At 43.6% G+C, this 25,614-nt stretch overlaps 3 protein-coding genes and 1 non-coding gene across 4 annotated transcripts; 3 read left to right on the top strand and 1 right to left on the bottom strand.

The window, feature by feature from the left end:
• Positions 1–15,603: 15,603 nt before the first annotated feature.
• LOC149389298 (uncharacterized) lies at positions 15,604–17,853 on the bottom strand. Its single transcript, XM_089622599.1, has one exon. It carries the CDS (start codon positions 17,851–17,853, stop codon positions 15,604–15,606), a length of 2,250 nt encoding a protein of 749 aa, XP_089478725.1.
• On the top strand, positions 17,249–17,352 carry LOC149389299 (small nucleolar RNA R71). Its single transcript, XR_016301109.1, has one exon. It is a non-coding gene; the product is annotated as a small nucleolar RNA R71 (small nucleolar RNA).
• A 2,395-nt stretch (positions 17,854–20,248) lies between the features above and the next one.
• LOC149389300 (uncharacterized) lies at positions 20,249–21,478 on the top strand. The gene has a single exon (XM_089622600.1). It carries the CDS (start codon positions 20,249–20,251, stop codon positions 21,476–21,478), a length of 1,230 nt encoding a protein of 409 aa, XP_089478726.1.
• Positions 21,479–21,745: 267 nt separating this feature from the next.
• LOC149389301 (uncharacterized) lies at positions 21,746–24,934 on the top strand. The gene is made up of 3 exons (XM_089622601.1): positions 21,746–22,179; positions 23,137–23,818; positions 24,239–24,934. The coding sequence occupies exons 1-3, from the start codon at positions 21,746–21,748 to the stop codon at positions 24,932–24,934; spliced, it is 1,812 nt and encodes a 603-aa protein (XP_089478727.1).
• Positions 24,935–25,614: the final 680 nt, after the last annotated feature.

The raw sequence follows: 25,614 nt of genomic DNA on the forward strand, positions 1-25,614 counted from the left end.
TCAACAACATGTGTCACCGATATCCACCGACGCATCAGTGGAGATGCCGTCTCTGAAACTTTCTCGCAATACGAGAGAGACGTGAGCACGGGCATTGTTTCAAACGCCCATATCTGTAATGGATACAGAAATGAAGGGAAGTTGATCTTTCCCTTAGAGGCTGACTTCAAGGAGACGTTCTTTATGTACTTCCTGGCACATTCCAAGAAGAACTTCCATACCACGTTACCCCACGAATGGTAGTTAAATTGGTCTAGGTCTTCCACCAACCTCACGTACGTCCAGTCTGGGATGTTGGTATGCGGTGCGGCAGCGAGAAGTACGTTAATGAGAAAATGGAGAAGCAAGAGCTTCACCCGCTTTGTCGGATTTTGCCAACCCTTGCTCTCTTTGAGCTGGGAGGTTAGGACGCCACGAGTCTTGTATGTCCCGTTGTTGAAGACGCTCGTGAACAATCCGTCTTCAACAACTTTGGTATAGTTGACAGCTTCGTAGTTGTGGACTATACGAAGACCCGTGATCTCCGTGAAATGGTGGATGGTAAAAGCTCGAGGTTCACCCCCGAGCTCAATGACGAGTGCATCCTCACTCGCGTGCCCTTCATACTGACCGACCCTCATCAACAAGTGGTTGATTATCTTGGACGACCTGTTGATCTTTGAAAGCTTCAGAAACTGGCCGAAGCAAGACTCTTGAAAAAGAGCCGTCTCCTCCGCTGTCATGCCAGCGGCTTCTTCAAATTTATCTAGTGAACCATAAAAACTAAAATTATGGTCCACTATTTCCCCTTCGGGGACAAACCTCTCCCATCCCTGAAAACCATTACAAAAAAGAAGGAAAGAATGAGAAAATCAAAATCAACAATTGATGTCAACTATTGATGGCAATTGTTGACATCTATACGTCAACAACTGATACCAGTTGTTGACATCTAGATATCAACAATTGCCATCAACTGTTGACATCAAAGTCAACAAACATTTGTTGACGTATAGATGTCTACAATTGCCATCAACAATTGACATCAATGTCAACAATTAGTTCAACAACAACAATATTCATTCAACAACAACAATATTCAATCAAACCATAACAAAACCGAGATAGCCCAATGCAAACCGAGATAACCCAAAACTAGTTAACCAAAACTAAACCGAAATTAAATCAAGTCTATCCCAAAATCAATCAAGGTCCCATCAATCAACAACAAATCAACCGAAAACCCCCAAACTAACCTGAATATTGGCGGACTTGGGGGCTTGCTCTTCTTCCTCAGCGTCAGACGTGACATGCATGGGCTTCCCCTTCCCAAGCCGAGGTTTCTTCGCCGAACTCTTCACCGGTTTGGGTGAAGCTGTTGTTTTTCTTTTCCGGGACGGTTTGGGTGAAGACGGCGACTCCTCCGGCGCTTTCGTCTTTGTCCGGGGACTCCGTCTAACAACTTCATTTTTTTTCCGTGTTGTTTGCGTGATTGAAAGTCGTTATCATCGTCCATTTCCGGGACGGTTTAGGGTTAGGATTTGGGGGTTGGGTGAGTGAGGGAAATCGCGACAGAGGGAGAACGCGAGAATGAGAGAGAGCGCGAGGATGAGAAAGAGGAAGAGAGAACGCGACAGAGGAGAAGTGGGCATGACGACGGGAAATGAGGAGAAGTGGACGGTTTTAGGAAGAGAAGAGGGGAGTGCCCGTTTGAGGAGAGAGAGAATTTTGAGGAGAAAACGAGGGAGAGATATGAGCGGGAATGAGCGAAAATGAGGAGTGAGATGGGATATGAGGGAGAGTTGGTGTGGTTGTAAGAAAAATTTAAGTGGAGGGTAAAAGGGTAGTTGCACATTTGAGTTAGTGGCATTTTTGTCCAAATTATGGTTTTGGTGGGAAATTGGAAAAAGTTATGGATTTAGTAGTAGATGTGGCAATTTCTCATAATAATATGAACAAGAAGAAATGGCGGTAAAGAGACCCAATGTTTTCGGGTTGTTACACTTTAGTACCCAATCTTTAAAATTGGTGGGCAAAGTACCAAAACTCGTCACGTTGTTACACCGTTGGTACATGACAGTAATACACTGCAACGGAGTTATAATGTATTTAAACGGAGTTAAAGTGAAGGGTTACGATTTTAAATATAATTATTTTGTATTTGCACAATATTAAGTAACTACATATCTCAAATCAAAACAAAACAAAAGCCCCAAATATGCAGAGGAACCCCAATTCTAAAACCCTAGAAACTCAAATTCTCATCTCTTCTTCCTCTACCTCTGATCCCTAAAACCAAGTAAATGAAAGAAGTTAAGTCGTCATTCATGAGTCTCTGCAGCACCAAGAGCCATAGACATAGTCGCGAAAGTGGAGAATCCACGTCGAGGATGAGGTTTTCTCAATCAAATGTGCCGATATGTAAATGTGGCATACAAGTCGTTCAGAGGACATCTTGGACTGATTTGAATCCCGGGAGGATATTTTTTGGCTGCTACAAGGATAGCGTAAGTTCAACTTATTTCAAATGGTTATCTGTTAAATTTTAATTTTTGAATGGAAATTTATCTTCATTCTTCATTTCAGCGTGAGGAACAATGCACATTTTTCAGTGGATAGACCCTGAAATTTGCACTAGATCAAAGCAAGTCATACCTGGTTTACTTAGAAGACTAAACCAATTGCAATTCGAAACTTCAAGAGTTGCGACATGAAAAGAAGAAGATGAAGCAATTAGAAAATGTCAAAGCATGAAGTTGCAATCAGTTTTTATAGGTTTTGTGTTTGGAGTTGGGGTCGGTATTATGTTGGTTGTACTGCTGAGTTAGTATAGCCATTCTATGATCAGTACATGTGGTTCAAATGATTTGGTTATGAATATAAATTCGCTACTGTATGGAGTTTATGGAGTTAATATAAATGTATTCACTTTGGATGGTTTATGAAGCAGCGAATGAGCTGTTTGATTCAAATGTATTCACTGTTAATGTTAATGATTATGTAGTAATCAATTGTACCAAAATATGTAGCAAAAAAAATGTATTCACTGTAATCAAGTAATGCATAAACCAATTGTACCAAAAATTGTAGCAAAAAAAAGACTAAAAAGGCTATACATTGTACCAAAAGAAAACAGCCTTTAAAAGGTATTACAATTGTAGCAAAAAAACAGCATTTGAAAGGCATCCCAAAAGTTGCACCAAAAGAAGCGAGCCCATAAGGCATTACATTGTTCAATTCACCAAAAAACTTGCAATTCACTACATTTCAACTCACTGCAGCACCAGCTCTCTCTTGTTGCCTCATTCTTCTTTCATTTGTCTTCAAGGTTTCCCGAGTCGGGTTTGCCTTTGTCGGTCTGCCTATCTTTTTTGGAGTCGAGTCCTATAACCATAAACTCAATCAAATAAGTATGAACAAAGCCTGGTAAATTAATTAACTACAGATTATCAACTAAACATAATCTACTAAGTCTAAACATACCTGAACAATGGTTTGATTTTGACAAGTTCTTTTGGAGTGTCTTGTTTGCTTGCAGTAGCTGCAATGATTGGCTTGACCTTTTTTGCTTTGCTTTGTTCCATTTCCAGGTCAAAATCCAGGTGGAATCTCGTCGTTGTATATGTTTCTCTTTTTATTTGGACAATCAGGTAGACGTTCTTCAAGGGGAGGCAGTGTTGGATTGAGACCAGAGTTCGGCCACTTGTCAGGGCTGGCCATAGGTTCAATCAATACCGAGTATGCAGCTACGTAAGCTTCCTTTTTGTACCAGTCATCAACAAAGTCAATATGTTTTAAACCTACTTACCAAATACATGCCAATGCATGTGGACAAGGGATTCCAGTCAATTGAAATCATCGACATGTACATGCCTTAGCCCTTAAGTCAACTGAAAAGCTCTCAGACCCGCGATACATGACCTGAAAAACCAAGTGAAAATAAATTTTAATCAAACCAAATTAACCAAATAAAATCTGTAGGTAATATAATCTGTTACAAACCTGAAAAACCAAGTAAAAAAACCAAGTCAAATATTATCTATTTACATACCTGAAACTTTCCATTGCCGGCATTTGTTGGCATACAGTTTTTTGTGATTTTCTTATTGTTCTCCATAATGTCCATAATCTTGTTACCAACTTCATTGACCAATTTGTGTACTTCATTTCTTTTGGTAGCAAATCTGCGCATAAGCCAGAATCGGATTCTTTCAACTAATGTGATGATGGGCTTGTCTCTTGCATGCAAGATTGTAGAGTCAAAGCTTTACACAAATTGTTCAACAACATGTCACATTTCACAAAGTCTCTGAAATGTGACTTGCTCCATTGCGATGCCGGTCTCTTTAGTAGCCATTCATATGCCTTCTCATGTTGATCTTTAAGCTCTTGCATTCTCCTCTTGACCTCTGTTTCAGTATTTGCTTTAGCACAAGCAACTAACAACTGTTTCAAAGCCAAGCTACCATGACCATCCTTCTTTAAATTTGCATGCAAATTCCTTACACAGAATCGGTGCTCAGCCCTTTCAAAGGTATCTGCCAATGTCTTCTCTAGCCTTTTTTGCCTATCGGTTATCATAGTGAAACCAGTAGTATTTTGGACGCCTAGATCCTCACGGAGCAAAAGAAGAAACCATGTCCAAGTTTGGGTGTTCTCTTTCTCAACTACAGCAAAAGCAATAGGGTATTGAGAGTTGTTTGAGCCAATACCTATTGCATCCAAGAGCATGCCATGAGTATAGCCTTTAAGGAAGCAACCCTTGATGAAACCATCTTTACATGCCTTGAAGCATATATACACTCTCTCAAACACTCTTTTATCATCAATAAGAGTGGTTTTGAGAAGAGCAGTTGAACCTGTTAAGGAGTTCATTGCAAATACAGTTAGAAAATTAACACTTCACAATACAAAAAAAAGTATCTGAAATTGGTAAATTCACGCTATACCTGGGTTAATACTTGTAAGTTGTCTACAATAGTCGTCAAGAACCTTGTACTGACTTAAGATAATTCCCTCTAAAATTTCTCTAGCTAATTTCCTCGTCCGGTAGAAAAAAGGACTAGACACACTGCAAAACTTACTTGACGCAACCATCTCTTTGAAACTGTTATACTCCATGCTTGGATTGAGTCTGAATTGCTCCTAAAAATGACTAGCTAGCCATCGACTTGTGACATGTTTGTTGTCAAAAAATATGTCACAATTATGCGTATCAACCAAAGTATTTATTCTAACTGTTGTATTATCTGACCTCTTAAGCCTTGTGTACAAAATCCACGGACAACCAACTCCCTCACATGTTGCTCTCACTTTGATCTTGTTATTGGAGATGTATCGAAATTGCCGATCGGCCTTAACGAACTCTTCAACCAATACATGTCTTAAATCAAACATACTAGGGAATTCCATACCGAGTTTGAAACTAAAATCAGCTGGATTAGAGCGAGGATTGTACTATGTCTTGCTCAGCTTTGTCATTTGGTATTCATCATCGCTGCAAAGGCTGCTTAGGTCGCACTCAGACCGAACTCCATCAGAATCTTCATCACCAATAAGATTCTTGTTGCAGACTTGACTATGGTGGACCACCATTGTGATGGTTGAGTTGCGTCTTCAATCTCGGCTTCCTCTGCGTATTCATCTTCGTGAAGTTCAAACCCCTCCACTGTAGCTTCTTCTTCGGTCAAAGCTCCAACTTCGTGCATTTCCATCGTCGCCGATGGTATGGAGCCGAGTCCACAAGATTATGGCTTGAAATTTTTGGGCGAATGTATGTTTAGGTTTAGGGATTTTGGTTGCAAATTTTGGGTTTTTTGTTTTTTGTTATGTTCTTTTTCTTAGATTCTTATTATGAAATAGAGGAATTTAGTGACTATAATATATATTATGTAAATACCAAATAATTATATTTAAAATCGTAACCCTTCACTTTAACTCAGTTTAAATCAAGGATCGAAATACCGTTACCGTTACCGTTCCGAGCTTCAGAATTTACTGGTAACCCCTGGTACCATAAAGGAATACCAGAGAAAGCAGGAAAAAAAAAGGAAACCGGTACCGTTGAACTTACCGTTACCGTAGATGAATACCGTCAAATACCGTATTTACCGAGGGGAATCCAGAAAAGAAATATACAAAAAACATACAAAGTACGTATGATAAAATTCATAAAATTAAAAATAGTGTACAATGTTTCAACACATTACCAAATTACAAACACAACAAAAACTAAGTTCAATAGTACAAACCAAAATGATAAAGTTCAACACAATCCACCATATACTATAGTTCAAATTCACAACATATTCACAAACTTTAACATATTCCCGGATCTAAAGTTCTAAACTAACATATTCCCGGATCTAAATGAAAATTGAAAATAATTCATAAGAAATTCGAAATAAAGCAATAATGATTTTAACCATAATCATCACAAACTAACAATAAATTCAAGGATTAATTCGGATTAATAAAAAAAAAATTAGAAAACATGAACATTAGAGTCTAACATATTCTCGGATGTAAAATAAAATTCAAAAGAAATCAATAAGAAATTCGGAATAAATCAATAACCAAGTTCAACATAACCATAATCAACACAAACTAACTAAAAAATAACAAAAGAATTCGGATTAATAAAAATAAATAGAAAACATGAACACAAACTCAAAATCAACACTAGATTCATGTTCACAACTACCAATTTATACTTAATCTTCAAGAATTATCAAGAAATTTAAAAAAAAAACTCAAAAATCATCAAAATACAAATTCACGTCGGTAAGCTCACCAATACCAGTGCTTTCCGGCGGTATATGGAGAAGTTTGGCCTTCGGAGCGTCGGTAAGTTGTCGGGAAGCTCGGAAAGTGGCGGAATTCCGGAAGATTTGCACTGGGTCGCGTCGGTTTTCTCGAAATCACCGGGAACCTCCGGTTTTGGTCATTCCGGTACCGGACTCTTCAAAAAAATGGGAACCGGACTGGTTCCCGTCCGGTTTCCCCGGAATTTAAATCCTTGGTTTAAATACATTATAACTCCGTTACAGTGTATTACTGTCATGTACACAACGTGGCGAATTTTGGTACTTTGCCCACCAATTTTAAAGATTGGGTATCCCGAAAATATTGGGTCTTTTTGCCGCCATTTCCACAATGAACAATGATAAATTAAATAATAATCAATAAAACTGATAAATAAATGTATATGAATGTCTGCTAAAATTAATAATCCATATACAAGCGAATATTGCACATTTCAAATACGTTCAATAGTTAATCGCAACTAACAATATGTCGAACTAGAATATATAGCAAATGTTCTAGCAAAAAAAAAATTATATATATATAGCAAATGTCGAATATAAATAATAAAAATAAAAATCCATAATGAAATATCACAGATTAATAAGCCCTTGTTAATGTTAACAAAGGAAAGGAAGACATCTACCGCATCATCCGAGTTGAGTCCGCTAAAATTTTTGTTTTGTTTAGTTTTTTTAATTTTTTTAAAGAGTCATAACCTATGTTAATTTCAGTTTGTGTGCAAGCAAGTCCGAGTCTTCAAATTGTAGGTGTAGTGACTATGATACGGTACCCACTGGAATTATTCAATATGTGAACTGTTGCAACAGTTTATACGAGATTTACTAAATTTAATGAGATATCAACATTAACGAAATAATTACAAAATGTAAATGACTCCACAATTTAGTTAGTTCAGCCAAAAAAATTCGTCTTATCTGGAGAGCTTCTCTATTAAATGGAACTAAAGCTGCCCATATAGAACCCGGAAAATGAGATCCCCTAATCCTCGTCCCATATTTTGCGGGAAATGAGACTCTCAAAACTGTAAAGAAAATGATACCGGAAAATCCCAAAACCATTTTCCACGGTATCATCTTTTGCATTTCGGGGATTCTCATATTTCTCATATTTATTTTTTTCATTTTATTTTAATCATGAATGCATTTAAAAAAATATATATTTTAAATTAAAAAATACAACTTTAAAAATGGGGTCCATTAGGTAAATAACCACATTTACAGTTTGACATTCCTAAATAACAAACGATTCATAAATCTTAGGTAAATAATATGTATTTACACGTGTAAATTGACGTAAATACCCCCTCTTTTATTTCAATGAAAGAGTAAACTAGTTATGCCACGTCAACGTTATGGCTATTTACCTAAGATTTACGAAACGTTGGCTATATAGCAATTTCAAACGTTTTAATTGACTAGTTACCTAATTTTTTTTGTTAAAAATATAATACTAAATGGTGCTAAACGGAAATCCTAGTTCCATCCCATTTCCCGGATGGTTATGATACAGAAGTCCCGATACCTCCGTGGAACCCAATTCACTATAATGGCCAAACACAGTAATCAAGGATTTACACTCAAAACTCCCAAGCTAGAAACCTAGACTACGTCTACTCAGTGAATGCAACTTAAAACTCCCCTAAGTTCGAGATCCACTCGCTTACACTCGAATCTCTCCCGAGAATAGGATGTGTGTGTTTCACGTTCTCCCAAAGTAAATTCATAGTATATGCTACTTGTGTGCACAAGGCATCCATGAAGAAGTCCCAAGCTACACAATGTATACAACAAGAAAGCTTGAACAACATGTTCGAAGCTCTCAAATAAATAGTAAACCACTCGAAAAGTTTATCTCAAATGAATGTTATGAACGTGTGAAGAGAAGGCTAATATATATCATCACCAAATTAGGTCTATTCTAAATTTGACTTCCAGCTCGTGATCCCTCAAATCTTGCTAAATTTTTTCTCAAAATCGGATTTGAAAAGTTAAAAAAATAAGTTGACTACAGTCGAAGAATCTGTTGCAACATAGTCTATAACAACTTTGGAAAAATTCCACAAACGTATCTCAATCAAATCTCATAAAAAATCCTCTCCACAAATGCATTAACCCCAACATTAAATCACTTATTAATTTTTATTTTACAGTGTATTTTTTTCATAAATGACATTGGTCTTACAAATTGTGGGGGTATTAAAAATTAAGTTATTTAAATAATTATCTCGGTTGGGCTTTGGCCCGACCAAAGCCCAATATCCACTTAAAGACCGGCCCACGGAATCAATTATGGGCCTATTACGATCTCAACTGTCGGCCCACGAAATCAACCTTGGGCTCAGTTCGATCTCGTCAGATCGGCCCAAGTCCAATCACGTTTTCTAGTTCAACCACGTCTTCCTGGTCAGAAGAATCGGTCAGTCAAAGAGTAGACCACGCCGTGAAAACCGGATCTGAGACGACTTCAGCCCTGACGAGGAGTATGGATCGATGGACGCGTGTCTTCAGCAAGGAAGTTCCATCTCGCCTATAAATAGAAGATGAGACGACGATTTTTGCACATGCAAGCTTCCAGTCTCAGTTCTCAATTAATTCTATTTTGTACTATTATATTCATGGTCTCAAGCTCGTCTTGTTGAGCTCGTCACCTCGTCTCATTTCTAATTCATTTCGTGATTAATATATTTAAATTAATATTCATATATTTATAATTTCCGCCTTCATATTGCTTCTTATACGCGTCCTTCGAAACCCACCTAAATATAATACCTTAGCAATCTTTTATTTATTTTTGATTGTTGATCGTTGTAAAAATCGACATCAACAATTTGGCGCCGTCTCTGGGAAACATTCAGAAAGACCAATCTCGGAAGAAGCAGTTCGTAAAAGAAATTTTTTAACATGTCTTCCACTCCGACTCATTATGAATCCGGAGAGGAGATCCCCCCGGGGTGTTGCGATATTTTTATAACTAGCACGCAAGTGGACGTATCGAACAAGTAATAGTGTTACGTAAGTAACGGATATCGATCCCACAGAGACTAGTTACTCTAGCGACGTTAAACAACCTAAAGCAAATTGATTTCACTATATTAAGATGGGAGGTGCAAAAATTAACTACAATAAAAATAACAAAGCAGCAACGGAAATTTAACACGAAACTTCAAGTAAGAGAAAATGGGGGTCACGACTTCACCGGAAAGCTAAGACTCGGGGGTTTCGGGTTCCAACAACTAGACCTACTCTACTCACGCTAATCTCATTCTCCCTAAGATATTACTAGCCTCTCTCGAGTGATCTAGCAACCTACGCAATTGACGGATTATATATCCTCTCGGCCTCTAATCCTATTAAAACAATCACGAGCACTAAACACGAGAATTCAAACGATTACATTAAGCTTAAGCCGTCTAGCAACCTAAGAACAAAACGAAGCATGGATTATGAGCATGAATTTTCGCCCTCTCTCGAGTGACAGAAAACTCCTAAAAACAATCCTAAAGATGGCCAATCTAAAGAACGCATTAAGAACACATCCACACAAGCATGAATAATTGAGCAAATCACAGCATAATTTCACCCTAACGAAACCCCCTAACCCAATTTAATCCGGCTACATCGCAACCCCGCTAAAAACCTAGCCTCTAACGGAATCCATAGTCATCAACATAATGATCAAAACCATAATCAACATAATCATAAATAAGAGAAACACTATGAGATTCATGACGGGAAGAATGAAACTATCAATTAATTGAGAAATAACAGTAATTGAGAGTAAGGGTAAGAAAGAAAAACTATTAAAAACGGGAGTTCACGGTTGCTCGTTCGTCGGATCGTCGACTCAACTTCGCTCCCAAACAAAAGCTCTCGAAGAAAAAGTGCAGCCAAAAGTAGAAAAAACTAAAAACTAACTAGAATGAGTTAATTAGGTTACAAGAGGCGTTTTTAGCCCTGAGTGTGTGTGTTTTTCGGAGTGATCTGAGCCTTCCAATTCGATCCAAGGATCAAAAATCCTCAAAAATCGCTAATTTCCTATTCCAGTAATCCGAAGGCGCGCGGCGCGCGGTAGTCACTGCGCGGCGCGCGGTCTCAGCTCCAGGTTATGCGCGCTCCGCGCATAAGACTCTGTGCGATTTCGTTGTTTGAGTCCCAGTATGCGCGGCGCGCGACTAGAGTCCCGCGGCGCGTGGTCTCGGATCCTGTCTTCCTGCGGCGTGCGGTTGAGGGCGCGCGGCGCGCGTATTCGCCAAGTTTCTTGCCCATCTCAATTTTGACTCCATTTTGACCATTTTTACTCCGAATCTCATCATCTTTCCACGATATTGATTGTAGATGCTCTAATGCTCCTCTGAACCTGAAATTACTCAAAAACCTACTAAAAACCATTAAAATACTTGAGGACTCGTCGGTTTTCGGTTCGGGAAATAGGAGTTTTACGCGTGATAAACGCACCTATCAAATCCCCCCAAACTTAAACCGTTACTTGTCCTCAAGTAACAAAAGAAACAAAAGGAAACATAAAATTACGCAAAAGAAGTTAACCAAACTAAAATTGGTAAATTTCAATGCCTTGACTACACTGATCAACTCATGCTTGCCTCAACTTCTAACCTCTAGACTTACATTGACATAGACATCTGTGGTTTTAAACTCCAAGTCAACTACCAAGTTTAAAAGAATCCTTATGAATACGTGTTAGCCCTCACCGTTTGCAATGTTGTTTTATCTCAAGTAACTTTTGCTTCCCAAGTCTCGTGACCCTCCCAATCCTAAAATGCAACCACAAGAATCGTTTTATTTGTCTAGACAAAATCTTCGATTCGACACACCATACGCCTTCTCTTCCCTCGTGATCTCCACTAATGCACACACGCCCTTCCTGGCTTGTCAATAGGTCTTAGCGGCTTGTAATGTTCAGGCTTAGGTTCGGGTGGGAAAACGGATTTTTAGTGGTTTTTGACATTGCCCTTAGCGACTCCATTCTCACAAAAACTTCCCCCTTTGTCTTCACTCACTCACTTTTCTCAATGTTCTTGGCTTTGAAAAGCCTATCGAGAACATCATACCTCTTTAGCCTTTCTTCCCCAAATCTCCCCCAAACTTTGACTCGACCACGACCACACTCTTCAAAATAACATAGACCACCACGCCATAACTACAAATAACTCACATAGGCACGTTGTTTTATTCTTTTTTTTTTTCTTTTTTTTTTCTTTCTTTTCTCTTATTTTTCTCTTTTTTTTTCGAGATGTAACCTAATAAATCACCGGCGTGGTGTCTAAAACGGCAACCTAACAAACACAAGGAGTGGGGTCGTAGCATATATCACACAAGGGTCACAAAAAATTCACTCAAAGATATCACTCAGGAGTCGCTAAAGTTAATGTGGGTTCTTTGTGGGATTTCAAACTTATTGGCTCGGCTTTTTCTGACTAAGTATCGAGAGAGGATAAAATGTTCGGCTTTTTGTGAGTGGGTTCTACTTGATACCTGTTTCCGGGTCGGCTTTTTGGCTCGAAGGGTTATTCCTAATGCCTATATCACTCTCACCAGATCAGTATGCGCTCAATTTCGCCTCGACTAGGGGTCCGAAAAGGTTCTTAGTGTGTTCGGTGGTCATTTCTTAGGACTAGTTAGGCGACTACTCAAGTTCAGCTAAGCATTGAGACAAACATTATTCGGGTTTAGGCCATACACAGACTCAATCAATTTCTTTTTCACTTGGTAATTCACAGATCTATTCTAATGCCTAAAGCTCAAGACTATCCATATCATCGGCAAACATTTAACGAGTCAATCAAAGCAGTCACAACACCAATTTCTACCAATTATCCTAAAACCAACAATTTAACTACTAGTATACAGAGAAAAACACCCCCGCAAAACAAACAAACCTCCCTCCCCCCCCCCCCCCCCCCCCAAACTCAAAACCTACATTGTCCTCAATGTATCGATGCAAAAACAGGGGTGGAGGAACGTACCTTTGCGGGGGTGGTCGAGCGCCCCTACGCGTCGCGGCCATGGTCATCGTTCTCGTCGGGGTCGCGTCTGAGCTCGTCAAGGGCATTGAGTTGGAGAAGTCGTTGTTGCCCCGAAGCTTTATAGTCAAAATTGAGCCTCTTCATTGCCCACAGTGCCTTGTGTTCGAGCTCGACCGGCAAATGACACGCTTTCCCATAGACTAGGTGATAAGGGGACATACCAATGGGCGTTTTGAATGCCGTGTGATAAGCCCAAAGTGCGTCATCAAGCTTACTCGCCCAGTCTTTCAACGAGGTGCTCACCGTCTTCTCCAAAATTTGCTTGATTTCTCGGTTGGAGACTTCCGCTTGACCATTAGCTTGAGGATGATAGGCCAAAGCTCTTCGGTGAGTGACGCTATATTTGGTGAGGAGGGCGTTGAATTGCCTGTTACAAAAATGTGCTCCCCCGTCGCTGATGATGGCTCGTGGCATGCCGAATCGGGTGAAGATGGTCTTTAAGAACTTCAAGACCACCTTTCCGTCGCTTGTCGGAGTAGCCTTGGCCTCGACCTACTTGGATACGTAATCCACCGCCAAGAGAATGTACTTGTTTCCGTAGGAAGACGGAAATGGGCCCATAAAATCTATTCCCCAGACGTCGAACGGTTCTATTTCCAAAATGTTTGTGAGTGGCATCTCATTTCGGTTAGAAATATTACCCGTTCGTTGGCACCGGTCACAGGCAATGATGAAGTCTCGACTGTCTTTGAAGAGCGTTGGCCAATAGAAGCCGTTTTGAAAGACTTTCGCTGCCGTGCGGTTCGGACCGAAGTGACCTCCGCATTCGAGGCCATGGCAATGTCGCAGAACCGACTCCATCTCATCCTCGGGAACACACCTCCTCACAATCAGGTCTGCACACTGCCGATAGAGAATCGGCTCATCCCAGTAATATCTCCGGACCTCCGAAAGAAATTTCCGCTTCTGGTACGTCTTGAGGTCGGTAGGCACCACCTTGCCTACGAGGTAATTCACGATGTCGGCATACCATGGGAGGATGGCTTGATGGACGGCCAAAAGCTTTTCGTCGGGGAAGTCATCATTGATGAGTGCCGTCTTATCTGGAACGTGCTCGAGAGTCTCCAATCTCGATAAGTGATCAGCTACGAGGTTCTCTGTGCCCTTCTTGTCTTTGACCTCGATGTCCAACTCTTGGAGGAGAAGGACCCAACGGATTAGGCGGGGTTTGGCGTCCTTCTTGTCCATGAGATATCGAATCGCGGCGTGGTCGGTGTAGGCGATCACTTTATTGCCGATGACGTACGGCCGGAATTTGTCGAAGGCGAAGACCACGGCCAATAACTCTTTTTCCGTCGTTGTGTAGTTCAGTTGGGCAGCGTTAAGAGTTCGGCTTGCATAATAGATTGCACGGAAAGCCTTATCTTTACGTTGCCCAAGAACCGCACCCACCGCGTGATCGCTCGCGTCACTCATGATCTCGAATGGGAGACTCCAATCAGGCGCGGTGATGATCGGCGCTGTGCTCAACTTGTGCTTGAGGGCTGTGAAGGCTTCTAGGCATTCGTTGGTGAAGGCGAATTTGACATCTTTCTCGAGCAACCCGCACAACGGCTTCGTGATTTTGGAGAAGTCTTTGATGAAGTGCCTATAGAAGCCGGCATGCCCCAGGAAACTTCTCACTCCCTTGACCGAAGTTGGCGGTGGTAGCTTTTCGATTGTGGAAATTTTCGCCCGGTCTACCTCTAACCCGTCCTTCGAGACCTTGTGGCCTAGCACGATGCCTTCTTGTACCATGAAATGGCACTTCTCCCAGTTAAGCACGAGGTTAGTTTCTTCACACCTGTTAAGCACCTGAGACAAATTCTCCAAACATTGATCAAATGTAGGGCCAAATACGGAAAAATCGTCCATAAAAACCTCAATTGTTTTCTCCACCATGTCGGAGAAGATGGCCATCATGCATCTTTGGAACGTGGCTGGTGCGTTACATAGCCCAAACGGCATTCGCTTGAAGGCGAAAGTGCCATAAGGGCATGTAAAGGTGGTCTTCTCCTGATCCTCTGGTGCGATCGTGATCTGGCTGTAACCTGAATATCCATCAAGAAAACAATAATACATGTGCCCTGCGAGACGGTCGAGCATCTGATCGATGAAGGGAAGTGGGAAGTGGTCTTTGCGCGTGGCGTTGTTGAGCTTGTGGTAGTCCATGCAGATTCTGTACCCGGTCACCGTCCGAGTGGAAATGAGCTCGTTGTTATCGTTTCTCACCACCGTCATTCCGCCTTTCTTCGGAACACATTGCACCGGACTTACCCATGCGCTATCGGAGATCGGGTAAATGACCCCGACGTCGAGCCATTTCAGGATCTCTTTCCTAACGACCTCCTTCATTGCCGGATTGAGGCGTCTTTGGTGATCCACCGAGGGACGATGCCCGTCCTCCAAGAGTATGCGATGAACGCAGTAGGAGGGGCTGATTCCTTTGATGTCCGAGAGAGTCCACCCGAGCGCTCCCTTGTGCTTGCGTAGCGCCACGAGCAGCCTTTCTTCTTCTCCCTTGGTGAGGTGATTTGAGATGATCACCTGAAGGGTTGAGCCTGTGCCTAAGTATGCGTAGCGGAGATGTGCCGGTAATTCTTTTAGCTCGAGCTTCGGGGGCTGTTGAATAGACGGAGGCACTCGAGGTTGGCTCTCCCCCAAACTCTCGATTGAGTTGCGTTGGTATGGCATGGCTGCGTTCATGTACTCCACGTGCTCTAAAGCTTCACATTCATCAAACTCGTTAGTGAAAGCAATAGAGTTTAGCAAACTTACCTCGAGAGGGTCCTCGGATCGGTGAGAGAAGTCGGTGATGATGGAATTACATACGTCGATCCAAAGACATCATCGCTAGCCCTCGGGTATTTTATGGCGTTGAACACCACCTCCTCGTCTTGCACCCTCAATTTTAGCTCTCCTTTCTGAACATCGATGAGAGCTCCTCCGGTGGCGAGGAATGGCCGCCCTAGGATGATTGGGATGTCGCGGTCTTCCTCCATGTCGAGCACCACGAAATCGGCGGGGAAGATGAACTTGTCGACTTTGACCAAGAGATCCTCGATCACTCCTCGCGGGTATACGATGGACCTGTCCGCCATTTGGAGCGTGATTCGGGTCGGTCTCACCTCTCCGATGCCGAGCTTCTTGAATATAGAGTACGACATCAAGTTGATGCTCGCTCCCAGGTCGCATAGTGCTTGCTCGAAGAAGGTGTTCCCGATGGCACACGGGACAGTGAAACTCCCTGGATCCTTCATTTTTATTGGTAACTTCCTCTGAATGATGGCGGAGCACTCTTCGGTGAGGGTGATCGTGCTGCAGTCCTCTATTTTCCTCTTTTTCGAGAGGATGTCCTTCAGGAACTTGGCGTACGTCGGCATCTGCTCAAGAGCGTCAGCAAATGGGATATTTATCTGAAGCTGCTTGAATACCTCGAGGAACTTGCTGAATTGGTGATCGAGTTTCCCGTCTTTTTCCCTCTGAGGAAACGGCAACTTTGGTGTACCTGTTGGAGCTGGGGTACTCGCCGGAGGTGGCGTGGCTTGGGGCATCGACACGGGGGGCTCATCTTTATCCACCTTCTCATTCTTCTTGTCGGAGTTGTCAATCACTTGTCCGCTTCTGAGGGTGATGGCATTGACTTGTGACCTGGGGTTAATGTCGGTGTTGCTCAGAAGCGTTCCCTGAGGTCGAGAGTTAACCGCAGTCGATAGTTGCCCCATTTGCGTCTCAAGATTTCGGATCTGCGCCGATTGGTTCGAGAGAGACGTCTTCGTTTCGTGCATGAACTCGGTGGTGGAGTTGATGAAGGCGGTTGTTGACGTGGCCAAGTTGGCGATGAGCTCCCCGAGGTTGGTCTCGCCCTTGTACGCCCGAAATGGAGGAGGCTGGTATGGCGGTGGTCGGGGCTGATTCTGTGGTGGACGAGGCTGAGCTTGAGGCGCGGGTTGCATAGGCACGTTGTTTTGGGGACCTCTCCATCCCCCATTTTGGTAGTTGTTCCTTGGGCCTTGGTTGTAGTTGTTTTGAGGCGGCCTGTTGTTGATGAAGTTGGCCTGTTGGCCGTTGTCCCCATAAACGCACTCGTCGCTATTGTGCTGCCCGTTGCACCAGAAACAGACTTCAGGGGTGTGCACGGCTTGAACAGAGGCTTTCTGTCCCTGGACTGACTTTGTAAGATCCGCCACCTGTGTTGCCAGTGCCTTCATCAGCTCCATCTCGGGAGTGACTGGCATATTCTTCAAGATGCGCCGCTCGGACGGGCATTGATCGTTGTTGTAGGCCAGCTCCTCGAGAATGCTGTGAGCTTCCTCGTCTGTCTTCTGAAAGAACGACCCTCCAGCGGCCGTGTTGACTAGGGTGCGAGACGATGGTGAGAGACCGCCATAGAAAATCTGCACCATCATCCACCCTTGGATGCCATGGTTGGGACACCTCCTCTCTAACTCCTTGAAGCGCCCCCATGCTTCAAACAAAGACTCCCCGTCGTATTGAGCAAACGAATGGATCTCGTTGCGTCTCTTGTGCATCTTCTCGAACGGGAAGAACTTTGAGATGAATTTGATGCGCAGGTCGGCCCATGAGGTGATGGAACCCGGTGGGAGGGAGTTTAGCCACATCTTGGCTCGGTCCCGTAGTGAAAACGGGAAGAGGCGGAGGCGGATGGCTTCGTCGGACACGTTGTGGAGCTTGAACGTGTTTGCAATCTCGACGAAGTTCGTCAGATGGTCTTGCGGGTCTTCGGCAGGTGATCCAGCGAATTGATTCGCTTGGACCATGTGAATTATGCCGGTCTTGATCTCGAAATTCTGGTTACCCGCAAGAGCCGGGAGAGCGATTGCCGATTGCGCAGCGTCGGCTGGTGGTAACCCATATTGGAATAGGGTCTTTGGCCCTTCATTCGCCGCGTTGTTCGCTCTATCTTCCATTGCTCGTTCCCTTGCTTGCTTTCTATATGTCTTGCAAAATTTTTCGATCTCAAGATTTAGTGGAACGAGATTTGATGTTCCCTCACTCCGCATGCACCCTCAAAACAGAAAAAATGACACGCCAAGTTAGGAAACGCGTAACGAAATCAAATGGCAAAGCAGGTTATTTTTCGACGCTATTGTAAAAAGTCCCCGGTAACGGCGCCAAAAACTTGTTGCGATATTTTTATAACTAGCACGCAAGTGGACGTATCGAACAAGTAATAGTGTTACGTAAGTAACGGATATCGATCCCACAGAGACTAGTTACTCTAGCGACGTTAAACAACCTAAAGCAAATTGATTTCACTATATTAAGATGGGAGGTGCAAAAATTAACTACAATAAAAATAACAAAGCAGCAACGGAAATTTAACACGAAACTTCAAGTAAGAGAAAATGGGGGTCACGACTTCACCGGAAAGCTAAGACTCGGGGGTTTCGGGTTCCAACAACTAGACCTACTCTACTCACGCTAATCTCATTCTCCCTAAGATATTACTAGCCTATCTCGAGTGATCTAGCAACCTACGCAATTGACGGATTATATATCCTCTCGGCCTCTAATCCTATTAAAACAATCACGAGCACTAAACACGAGAATTCAAACGATTACATTAAGCTTAAGCCGTCTAGCAACCTAAGAACAAAACGAAGCATGGATTATGAGCATGAATTTTCGCCCTCTCTCGAGTGACAGAAAACTCCTAAAAACAATCCTAAAGATGGCCAATCTAAAGAACGCATTAAGAACACATCCACACAAGCATGAATAATTGAGCAAATCACAGCATAATTTCACCCTAACGAAACCCCCTAACCCAATTTAATCCGGCTACATCGCAACCCCGCTAAAAACCTAGCCTCTAACGGAATCCATAGTCATCAACATAATGATCAAAACCATAATCAACATAATCATAAATAAGAGAAACACTATGAGATTCATGACGGGAAGAATGAAACTATCAATTAATTGAGAAATAACAGTAATTGAGAGTAAGGGTAAGAAAGAAAAACTATTAAAAACGGGAGTTCACGGTTGCTCGTTCGTCGGATCGTCGACTCAACTTCGCTCCCAAACAAAAGCTCTCGAAGAAAAAGTGCAGCCAAAAGTAGAAAAAACTAAAAACTAACTAGAATGAGTTAATTAGGTTACAAGAGGCGTTTTTAGCCCTGAGTGTGTGTGTTTTTCGGAGTGATCTGAGCCTTCCAATTCGATCCAAGGATCAAAAATCCTCAAAAATCGCTAATTTCCTATTCCAGTAATCCGAAGGCGCGCGGCGCGCGGTAGTCACTGCGCGGCGCGCGGACTCAGCTCCAGGTTATGCGCGCTCCGCGCATAAGACTCTGTGCGATTTCGTTGTTTGAGTCCCAGTATGCGCGGCGCGCGACTAGAGTCCCGCGGCGTGCGGTCTCGGATCCTGTCTTCCCGCGGCGCGCGGTTGAGGGCGCGCGGCGCGCGTATTCGCCAAGTTTCTTGCCCATCTCAATTTTGACTCCATTTTGACCATTTTTACTCCGAATCTCATCATCTTTCCACGATATTGATTGTAGATGCTCTAATGCTCCTCTGAACCTGAAATTACTCAAAAACCTACTAAAAACCAATAAAATACTTGAGGACTCGTCGGTTTTCGGTTCGGGAAATATGAATTTTACGCGTGATAAACGCACCTATCACGGGGATCAGGGCAATCCTGGATATGCTAACAAAAAAAATAGATGAGCAAGCTGAGACCAACCGAGCTCTTAATGACCGGTTGAATACTCTTTCGACTCCTCAAAACACTCCGGATCCTCAAGCGGGATTCGGAGATATGACCGCTTCTGAGTTAGCTCGTCAAGCAACCTCGGTTGCGCAAACAAGCCGAGCTATCTCCCCCGGAGTTCGTCTGGATTTCTCTGGGATACAGGTCGCCCAAGGAACAGACCAGTCTCCCATCACAAGCTTTCAGCTTGGGGGGACTGCTGGCGAAGTCACGACAGAAGTCACGATCGACCCTTCCGGATTCCCTCCGCCTCCCCTCGGGGGATCACCATCCGGGTGTTTCCCGACTGATGCAGGACCTCGCCCTTCAGCGACTATCAAACATTCACCCCCCAGCGTCTTGACGGGATGAATCAGACCCGTCGCGGCCCGATAAGTGCAACTGCGATCACTCCGGCACAGTCAGGACCTCGCCTCTTTCGCGGTGGCGAACCCAGTATGACCGAGCTAGACAGGTTCAAGGAATCGATAACGGTCGAGCTGAGAGCTGTTCGTTCAGAATTTCATTCTGCGACCAGCTCGGCTCCCGAGATAGATCTTCTCGTTGAAGAAACAAGGCGAACTCCTTTCGCCAGAAATATCACTGAAGTGCAGCTGGGAGATACCGGAAAGGTTCGCCTTCCATGATATAATGGCACTTCGAGTCCGAAAGCTTTTATATTGTCCTTCAGGGTCGCAATGGGACGGGTTATGCTCGCTGAGAGAGAATTAGAGGCAGGATACTGCCAACTATTCGCTGAAAGCTTGTCTGGACCCGCTTTAGAGTGGTTCTCCAAACTCGAGCCGAACTCCATTGATGGTTTCGATCAGCTATCGGCTGCATTCCTGAAACACTATTTAATGTTCGTGGAGGACGATCTGACCATAGCAGACTTATGGGGGATCCAGCAGAGAGAGAACAAATCCTTGAAGGATTTCATGATCCGTTACAAGGACGTACTCTCAAAAATCTCTAACGTATGCCACGAATCTGCCATAACCTCTCTAAGGAACGGATTAAGGCACGACTCAAAGCTAAAATTAGAGATGACTGTTAACCGTCCCCTCACACTAGAGGATGCAATTCACAAAGCCGTGAATTATGCAAAAGCCGAAGAAGAATTCGCTTCCTACGAGAGGCAACGCGCGGCTGAAAAGAAACCACCCTCCAATACTTGGGTGAGGCCCGCAAATGCTGGGAATAACCCTCGCAGGATTAATCCCCACGACGCTGCACCTCACACCAAAAAGCAACACGCCCCTCCTAATTATACGTTCAATGTCGGTGATGACATTAAGGAGGGAGGTCCCCATGCAAAGAAATGGACACGGGACCCTAATGCGTATTGCAGTTTCCACAAGGCTAACGGCCATGACACGGTTAATTGTGATACCATGCGTAAGGCTTTAGCCGAGAAATATGCAAAGAGGAAACTAAAAGATATCGATCTAGGACCCCCGCCAAAGAAGAATGTCTTCAATAGCAACAACAGGGGAATGGGCAACCCCTCCCCCAAGAGAGCAAGACCCGATGAGGAAGGGGAACCAAACTCCCCACCGACTGTCGCAAAACACAGAGTTGACTTCATAATGGGTGGCTCAAAGTTTTGCAACGAAACGGTTAATTTAATCAAAGCACATCAACGACGGTTAAGTAACCAAACCACCAAAATCAGATTAGAACAAGACGTCCAGATCTCGTTCTCCGAAAAAGAAGCAGTAGGTATAACCGAACCGCACGACGACATACTCGTAATCACGATTGACGTGTCTAACTGCAAAGTTGCGAGAGTTCTAATTGATGGAGGCAGCTCCGTAGATCTTATCTTTAAAGATACCCTGGCCAGGATGGGAATTAACGAAGACGAGATTGAAAGGGAACAAACCCATTTGACAGGTTTCAATGGGTCCACTACTCCATCCTTATGAACGATCAGGTTGCCTGTAAAAACACATGAAATCAATAAAATAGTAGAATTTCAAGTACTAGACTGTCTCTCCCCTTACAATAGTATCTTGGAAAGACCGTGGATACATAGGATGAGGGCTGTGCCTTCAACCTTTCATCAATGTATTCGCTTCCCTACGCCTGAATGGATAAAAGAGATCCGAGGTAATCAGGCAACCTCCCGCAGTTGTTATCTCACTAGCCATAAGCATCATGCTAAAGCGATCAAAGAAGAGCAATAACAATTAATGAATGTGGAGTCGGCCGAGAGAGTTTCTGCACTAGAAGAACCCGACTCCCTTGATGCGCCAAGTACTGAGATAACAGTCCAAGTACAGCTCGATGGCTCCAATCCTTCCAAGTGTGTCGGAATCGGAATTAAGCTTAAAGGTGGTATTAGGCGAGAGCTGATCTGTTTCTTAAAACGAAACAAATCCACCTTCGCCTGGTCAACCGAAGATATGCCAGGAATAAGCATCGACGTCACGTCTCACCAACTTAACGTCGATCCCAGTTTTAAACCTGTAAAACAAAAAAGACGAAAGCTCGGTCCCGACAGGGCACGTGTGGTCAACGACGAAGTCGAAAGACTGCTCAGTGCAGATTCAATCCGCGAAGTGAAATACCCAGATTGGCTGGCAAACACCGTCGTCGTAAAGAAAAAAAATGAGAAATGGCGAGTGTGCGTTGATGTCACCGATCTAAATAAAGCATGCCCCAAAGATAACTTCCCGCAACCTCACATCGACCAGCTAGTCGAAGCAACCGCGGGGCATAAAATCTTCTCATTCATGGACGCATTCTCAGGATATAACCAAATCCTGATGCATCCAGATGACCAAGAAAAAAAAGCTTTGATCACCGACCGAGGCACGTATTGCTATAAGGTTATGCCATTTGGACTAAAAAACGCTGGCGTCACCTATCAAAGGTTAGTCAATGAAATGTTCAAAGAAAAGATAGGGAAAACGATGGAAGTGTATATCAACGACGTGCTCGTAAAATCCCTAAGGGAGAACGACCATATAAGGCATTTGGAGGAATGTTTCGAGGTATTGAATAAGTATCAAATGAAACTCAATCCCACCAAATGTTCGTTCGGAGTGTCATCCGGCAAGTTCCTTGGGTATTTAGTTACCCAACGAGGAATTGAGGCTAACCCGGATCAATTACACGCCTTGCGAGAGATGCCTTCACCCCGTAATAGGCGTGAAGTTCAAAGGTTAACGGGACGCATCGCTGCCCTCAACCGCTTCATCTCTCGGTCTACAGATAAATGTCTTCCTTTCTATCGACTCCTCAAAGGAAACAAGAAGCTCGAATGGGACGACAAATGCGAAGAGGCGTTCAAAAAATTGAAAGAGTATCTATCGACACCCCCAATCTTGGAAAAACCCGTTGCGGGGGAGCCACTCTATCTATACGGCGCAGTATCTCAAGCGGCAGTTAGTGGAGTACTCGTCAGAGAAGAGCAAGGGGACCAACGACCAATCTTTTATACAAGCAAGTCGTTAGTCGATGCTGAAACTCGGTATCCTATTATGGAGAAGCTGGCCTTGGCCGTCGTTTCCGCCGCGCGAAAACTTCGACCATACTTCCAATCTCACACCATAATAGTAATGACATCACATCCGCTCAGAAGTTCCCTACATAGCCCTAATCAATCAGGAAGATTAACTAAGTGGGCCGTGGAGCTGAGCGAATACGATATTGAGTACCGAGTGAAGACATCCGCAAAATCACAAGTTTTAGCGGATTTCATCATCAAACTCACAAGGGAAAGTCCCACCGTGACAGAGGTCGAAGACACCTGGACACTTAAAGTGGACAGCGCATCATCGAAGCAAGGGGCAGGAGTGGGAATACACCTGACGTCCCCTCACGGTGAGACCATAAAACAATCGTTCAGGCTCGACTTCGTCGCATCAAACAATGAAGCCGAATACGAAGCACTAATCGCCGGACTTAGGTTGGCTAACGCAGTTGGATCAAAGAAAGTAGAAGCTTTCTGCGATTCTCAACTCGTGGCATACCAATACTCCGGAGAGTACGAGGCTAGGGATGAGCGAATGGAAGCTTACCTAAAAGTCGTAAAAGATCTCACGAAACAATTCGAAGAATTCTCCCTGACTAGGATTCCTCGGGGTGAAAATACTTCGGCCGACGCGTTGGCTGCCTTGGCATCTACCTCGGATCCGGACCTCAAAAGGATCATCCCAGTCGAAACAATCAAACAACCTTCCATTGCCATAACCACTACCGCGGTCATAACAATAGAAGAGGAGATTGGAGAGATGAAATATTACATTACATCACGACTGGTACGGCCCCATCCGATAAGACGGCAAAACGCAAACTTATGCTAAGGAGCTCGAGATTTTGCATCATAGATGTAAACCTATTCAAAAGAAGCTTCGCAAGACCCTACCTCAAGTGCGTCGGGATGGAGGAATCCAAGCAAATCCTGGAAGACGTGCACGAAGGAGAGTGTGGAAGTCATGCGGTCGGGCGAGCGCTCGCCATCAAAATAAAGAGGCACGGCTACTTTCGGTCGACCATGCTGGCAGACTGCGAGGCGCACTCGCGCCGCTGCAATCAACATAAAAAGACCCGCGGAAGAATTGTCATCTATCTCGGCACTATACTCATTCATGAAATGGTCTATGGACATTGTGGGACCGATGTCGGTCGCCCCTGGCGGGTTAAGATTTCTATTAATCTTAACAGATTATTTTTCAAAGTGGGTGGAAGCGGGCGCCTTCGTCTTGATAAAGGATGTCGACGTCACAACATTCATCTGGAAAAATATTATCCGCCGGCATGGAACTCCCCACGAGATCATAACGGACAACGGATCACAGTTCATATCGAAAAAGTTTAGAAAATTTTGCTTCCATAACAACATTGAGGTAAGAATGTCGACACCACGATATCCTCAAGGAAATGGGCACGCGGAAGCAACAAATAAGACCATAGTCGACTCCATAAGGAAAATGCTCGATGCCAAGAAAGGGCGGTGGGCAGAAGAGCTGCCGGGTGTGCTATGGGCGTACCGAACCAGCCTGCGGAGGCCGACAGGGGAAACTCCGTTTTCCCTCGTCCATGGAGTCGAATCTGCCATCCCAATCGAGCACCAGGTGCAAACCCTTAGGGTAACATACGCACTTGAGGATGAGCCAAAAAATGACGAGGCCCTATGCGATGCCTTAGATCTTGTGGAGGAAAAACGAGATTCAGCCCTAGCACAGTTATCCCGTTATAGGCAATCCATCGCTAGATTCTACAACAAAGATATTAATATGAGAAGATTCGACGTAGGGGACTTGGTCCTCCGAAAAATCTTCCAAAACACTGCTGAGGCAAACGCCGGAAAACTCGGGGCGAAATGGGAAGGCCCTTATAGGGTCACCAGAGTAACCTACCCCGGCGTTTATTAACTTGAAACACTCAACGGAATCCCGGTTTTAAGATCATGGAACGTCTCGAACCTCAAAAAATACTACTGTTGAAACCAGTAGGAATCGAACTACGTCCGACTTGATCCCTGCATAAGGGTACGTAGGCAGTCTTTCTCTACAAAGGCACAGTCCCCCACCTTCTTGAGCTACGAAGCTCGCACCTTCGCCGATAACCCCGACCTCGGACTAGGCCAACAGTTCAGATACCTCACGACGTCTCTGGCAAGAACCGACATCTTACAGCGTCATCCAGACCAGAGGTCGCACCCCGAAAGGTCGACCTCATCCGAAAATCTTAAGGAAAACTTTTTAGATCTCAGACCATCTAAAAGACTTAACATAATCTTAACCAAATTTATCTGCGGACTTCGGCTTCAAAACTAAGGGGAAACATTTCGGACCAGCAATAATCCGAACAACTTGACAGATTTTGAACGACGAACCAATTCAGAACCTCAGCCTAAGGGAAACTTTTTAGATTTCTGACGATCTAAAAGACTTAGCGAATCCTCTGAAATCTTTAAGGGAAACATTTTAGGCCGAGTACGGATAACCTAAAAGACTTAACAGATTTTGCAAGTCCGAGTTATGTCGGGGGCGAACTAAATAATATTTTAAAAATATTCAGATCGGTCGGACGGGCTGAATAACAGACAGAA

Source organism: Urtica dioica, chromosome 8 (genome assembly GCF_054948205.1).
Source record: "Urtica dioica subsp. dioica isolate 48M chromosome 8, U.dioica_male_clone48M_v1_H2, whole genome shotgun sequence".
Taxonomy (NCBI): Eukaryota; Viridiplantae; Streptophyta; class Magnoliopsida; order Rosales; family Urticaceae; genus Urtica; species Urtica dioica.

Excerpts from the sequence above, each read along its gene's own strand:
- LOC149389298 (XM_089622599.1), bottom strand. The coding sequence starts at position 17,853 with ATGCGGAGTGAGGGAACATCAAATCTCGTTCCACTAAATCTTGAGATC.
- LOC149389300 (XM_089622600.1), top strand. The coding sequence starts at position 20,249 with ATGGGACGGGTTATGCTCGCTGAGAGAGAATTAGAGGCAGGATACTGC.
- LOC149389301 (XM_089622601.1), top strand. The coding sequence starts at position 21,746 with ATGAATGTGGAGTCGGCCGAGAGAGTTTCTGCACTAGAAGAACCCGAC. Across the intron at positions 22,180-23,136 it reads AAAAATGAGAAATGGCGAGT|AAGTTCCCTACATAGCCCTA; the intron begins GTGCGTTGATGT and ends ACATCCGCTCAG. Across the intron at positions 23,819-24,238 it reads ATTACATTACATCACGACTG|TGGGTGGAAGCGGGCGCCTT; the intron begins GTACGGCCCCAT and ends TATTTTTCAAAG.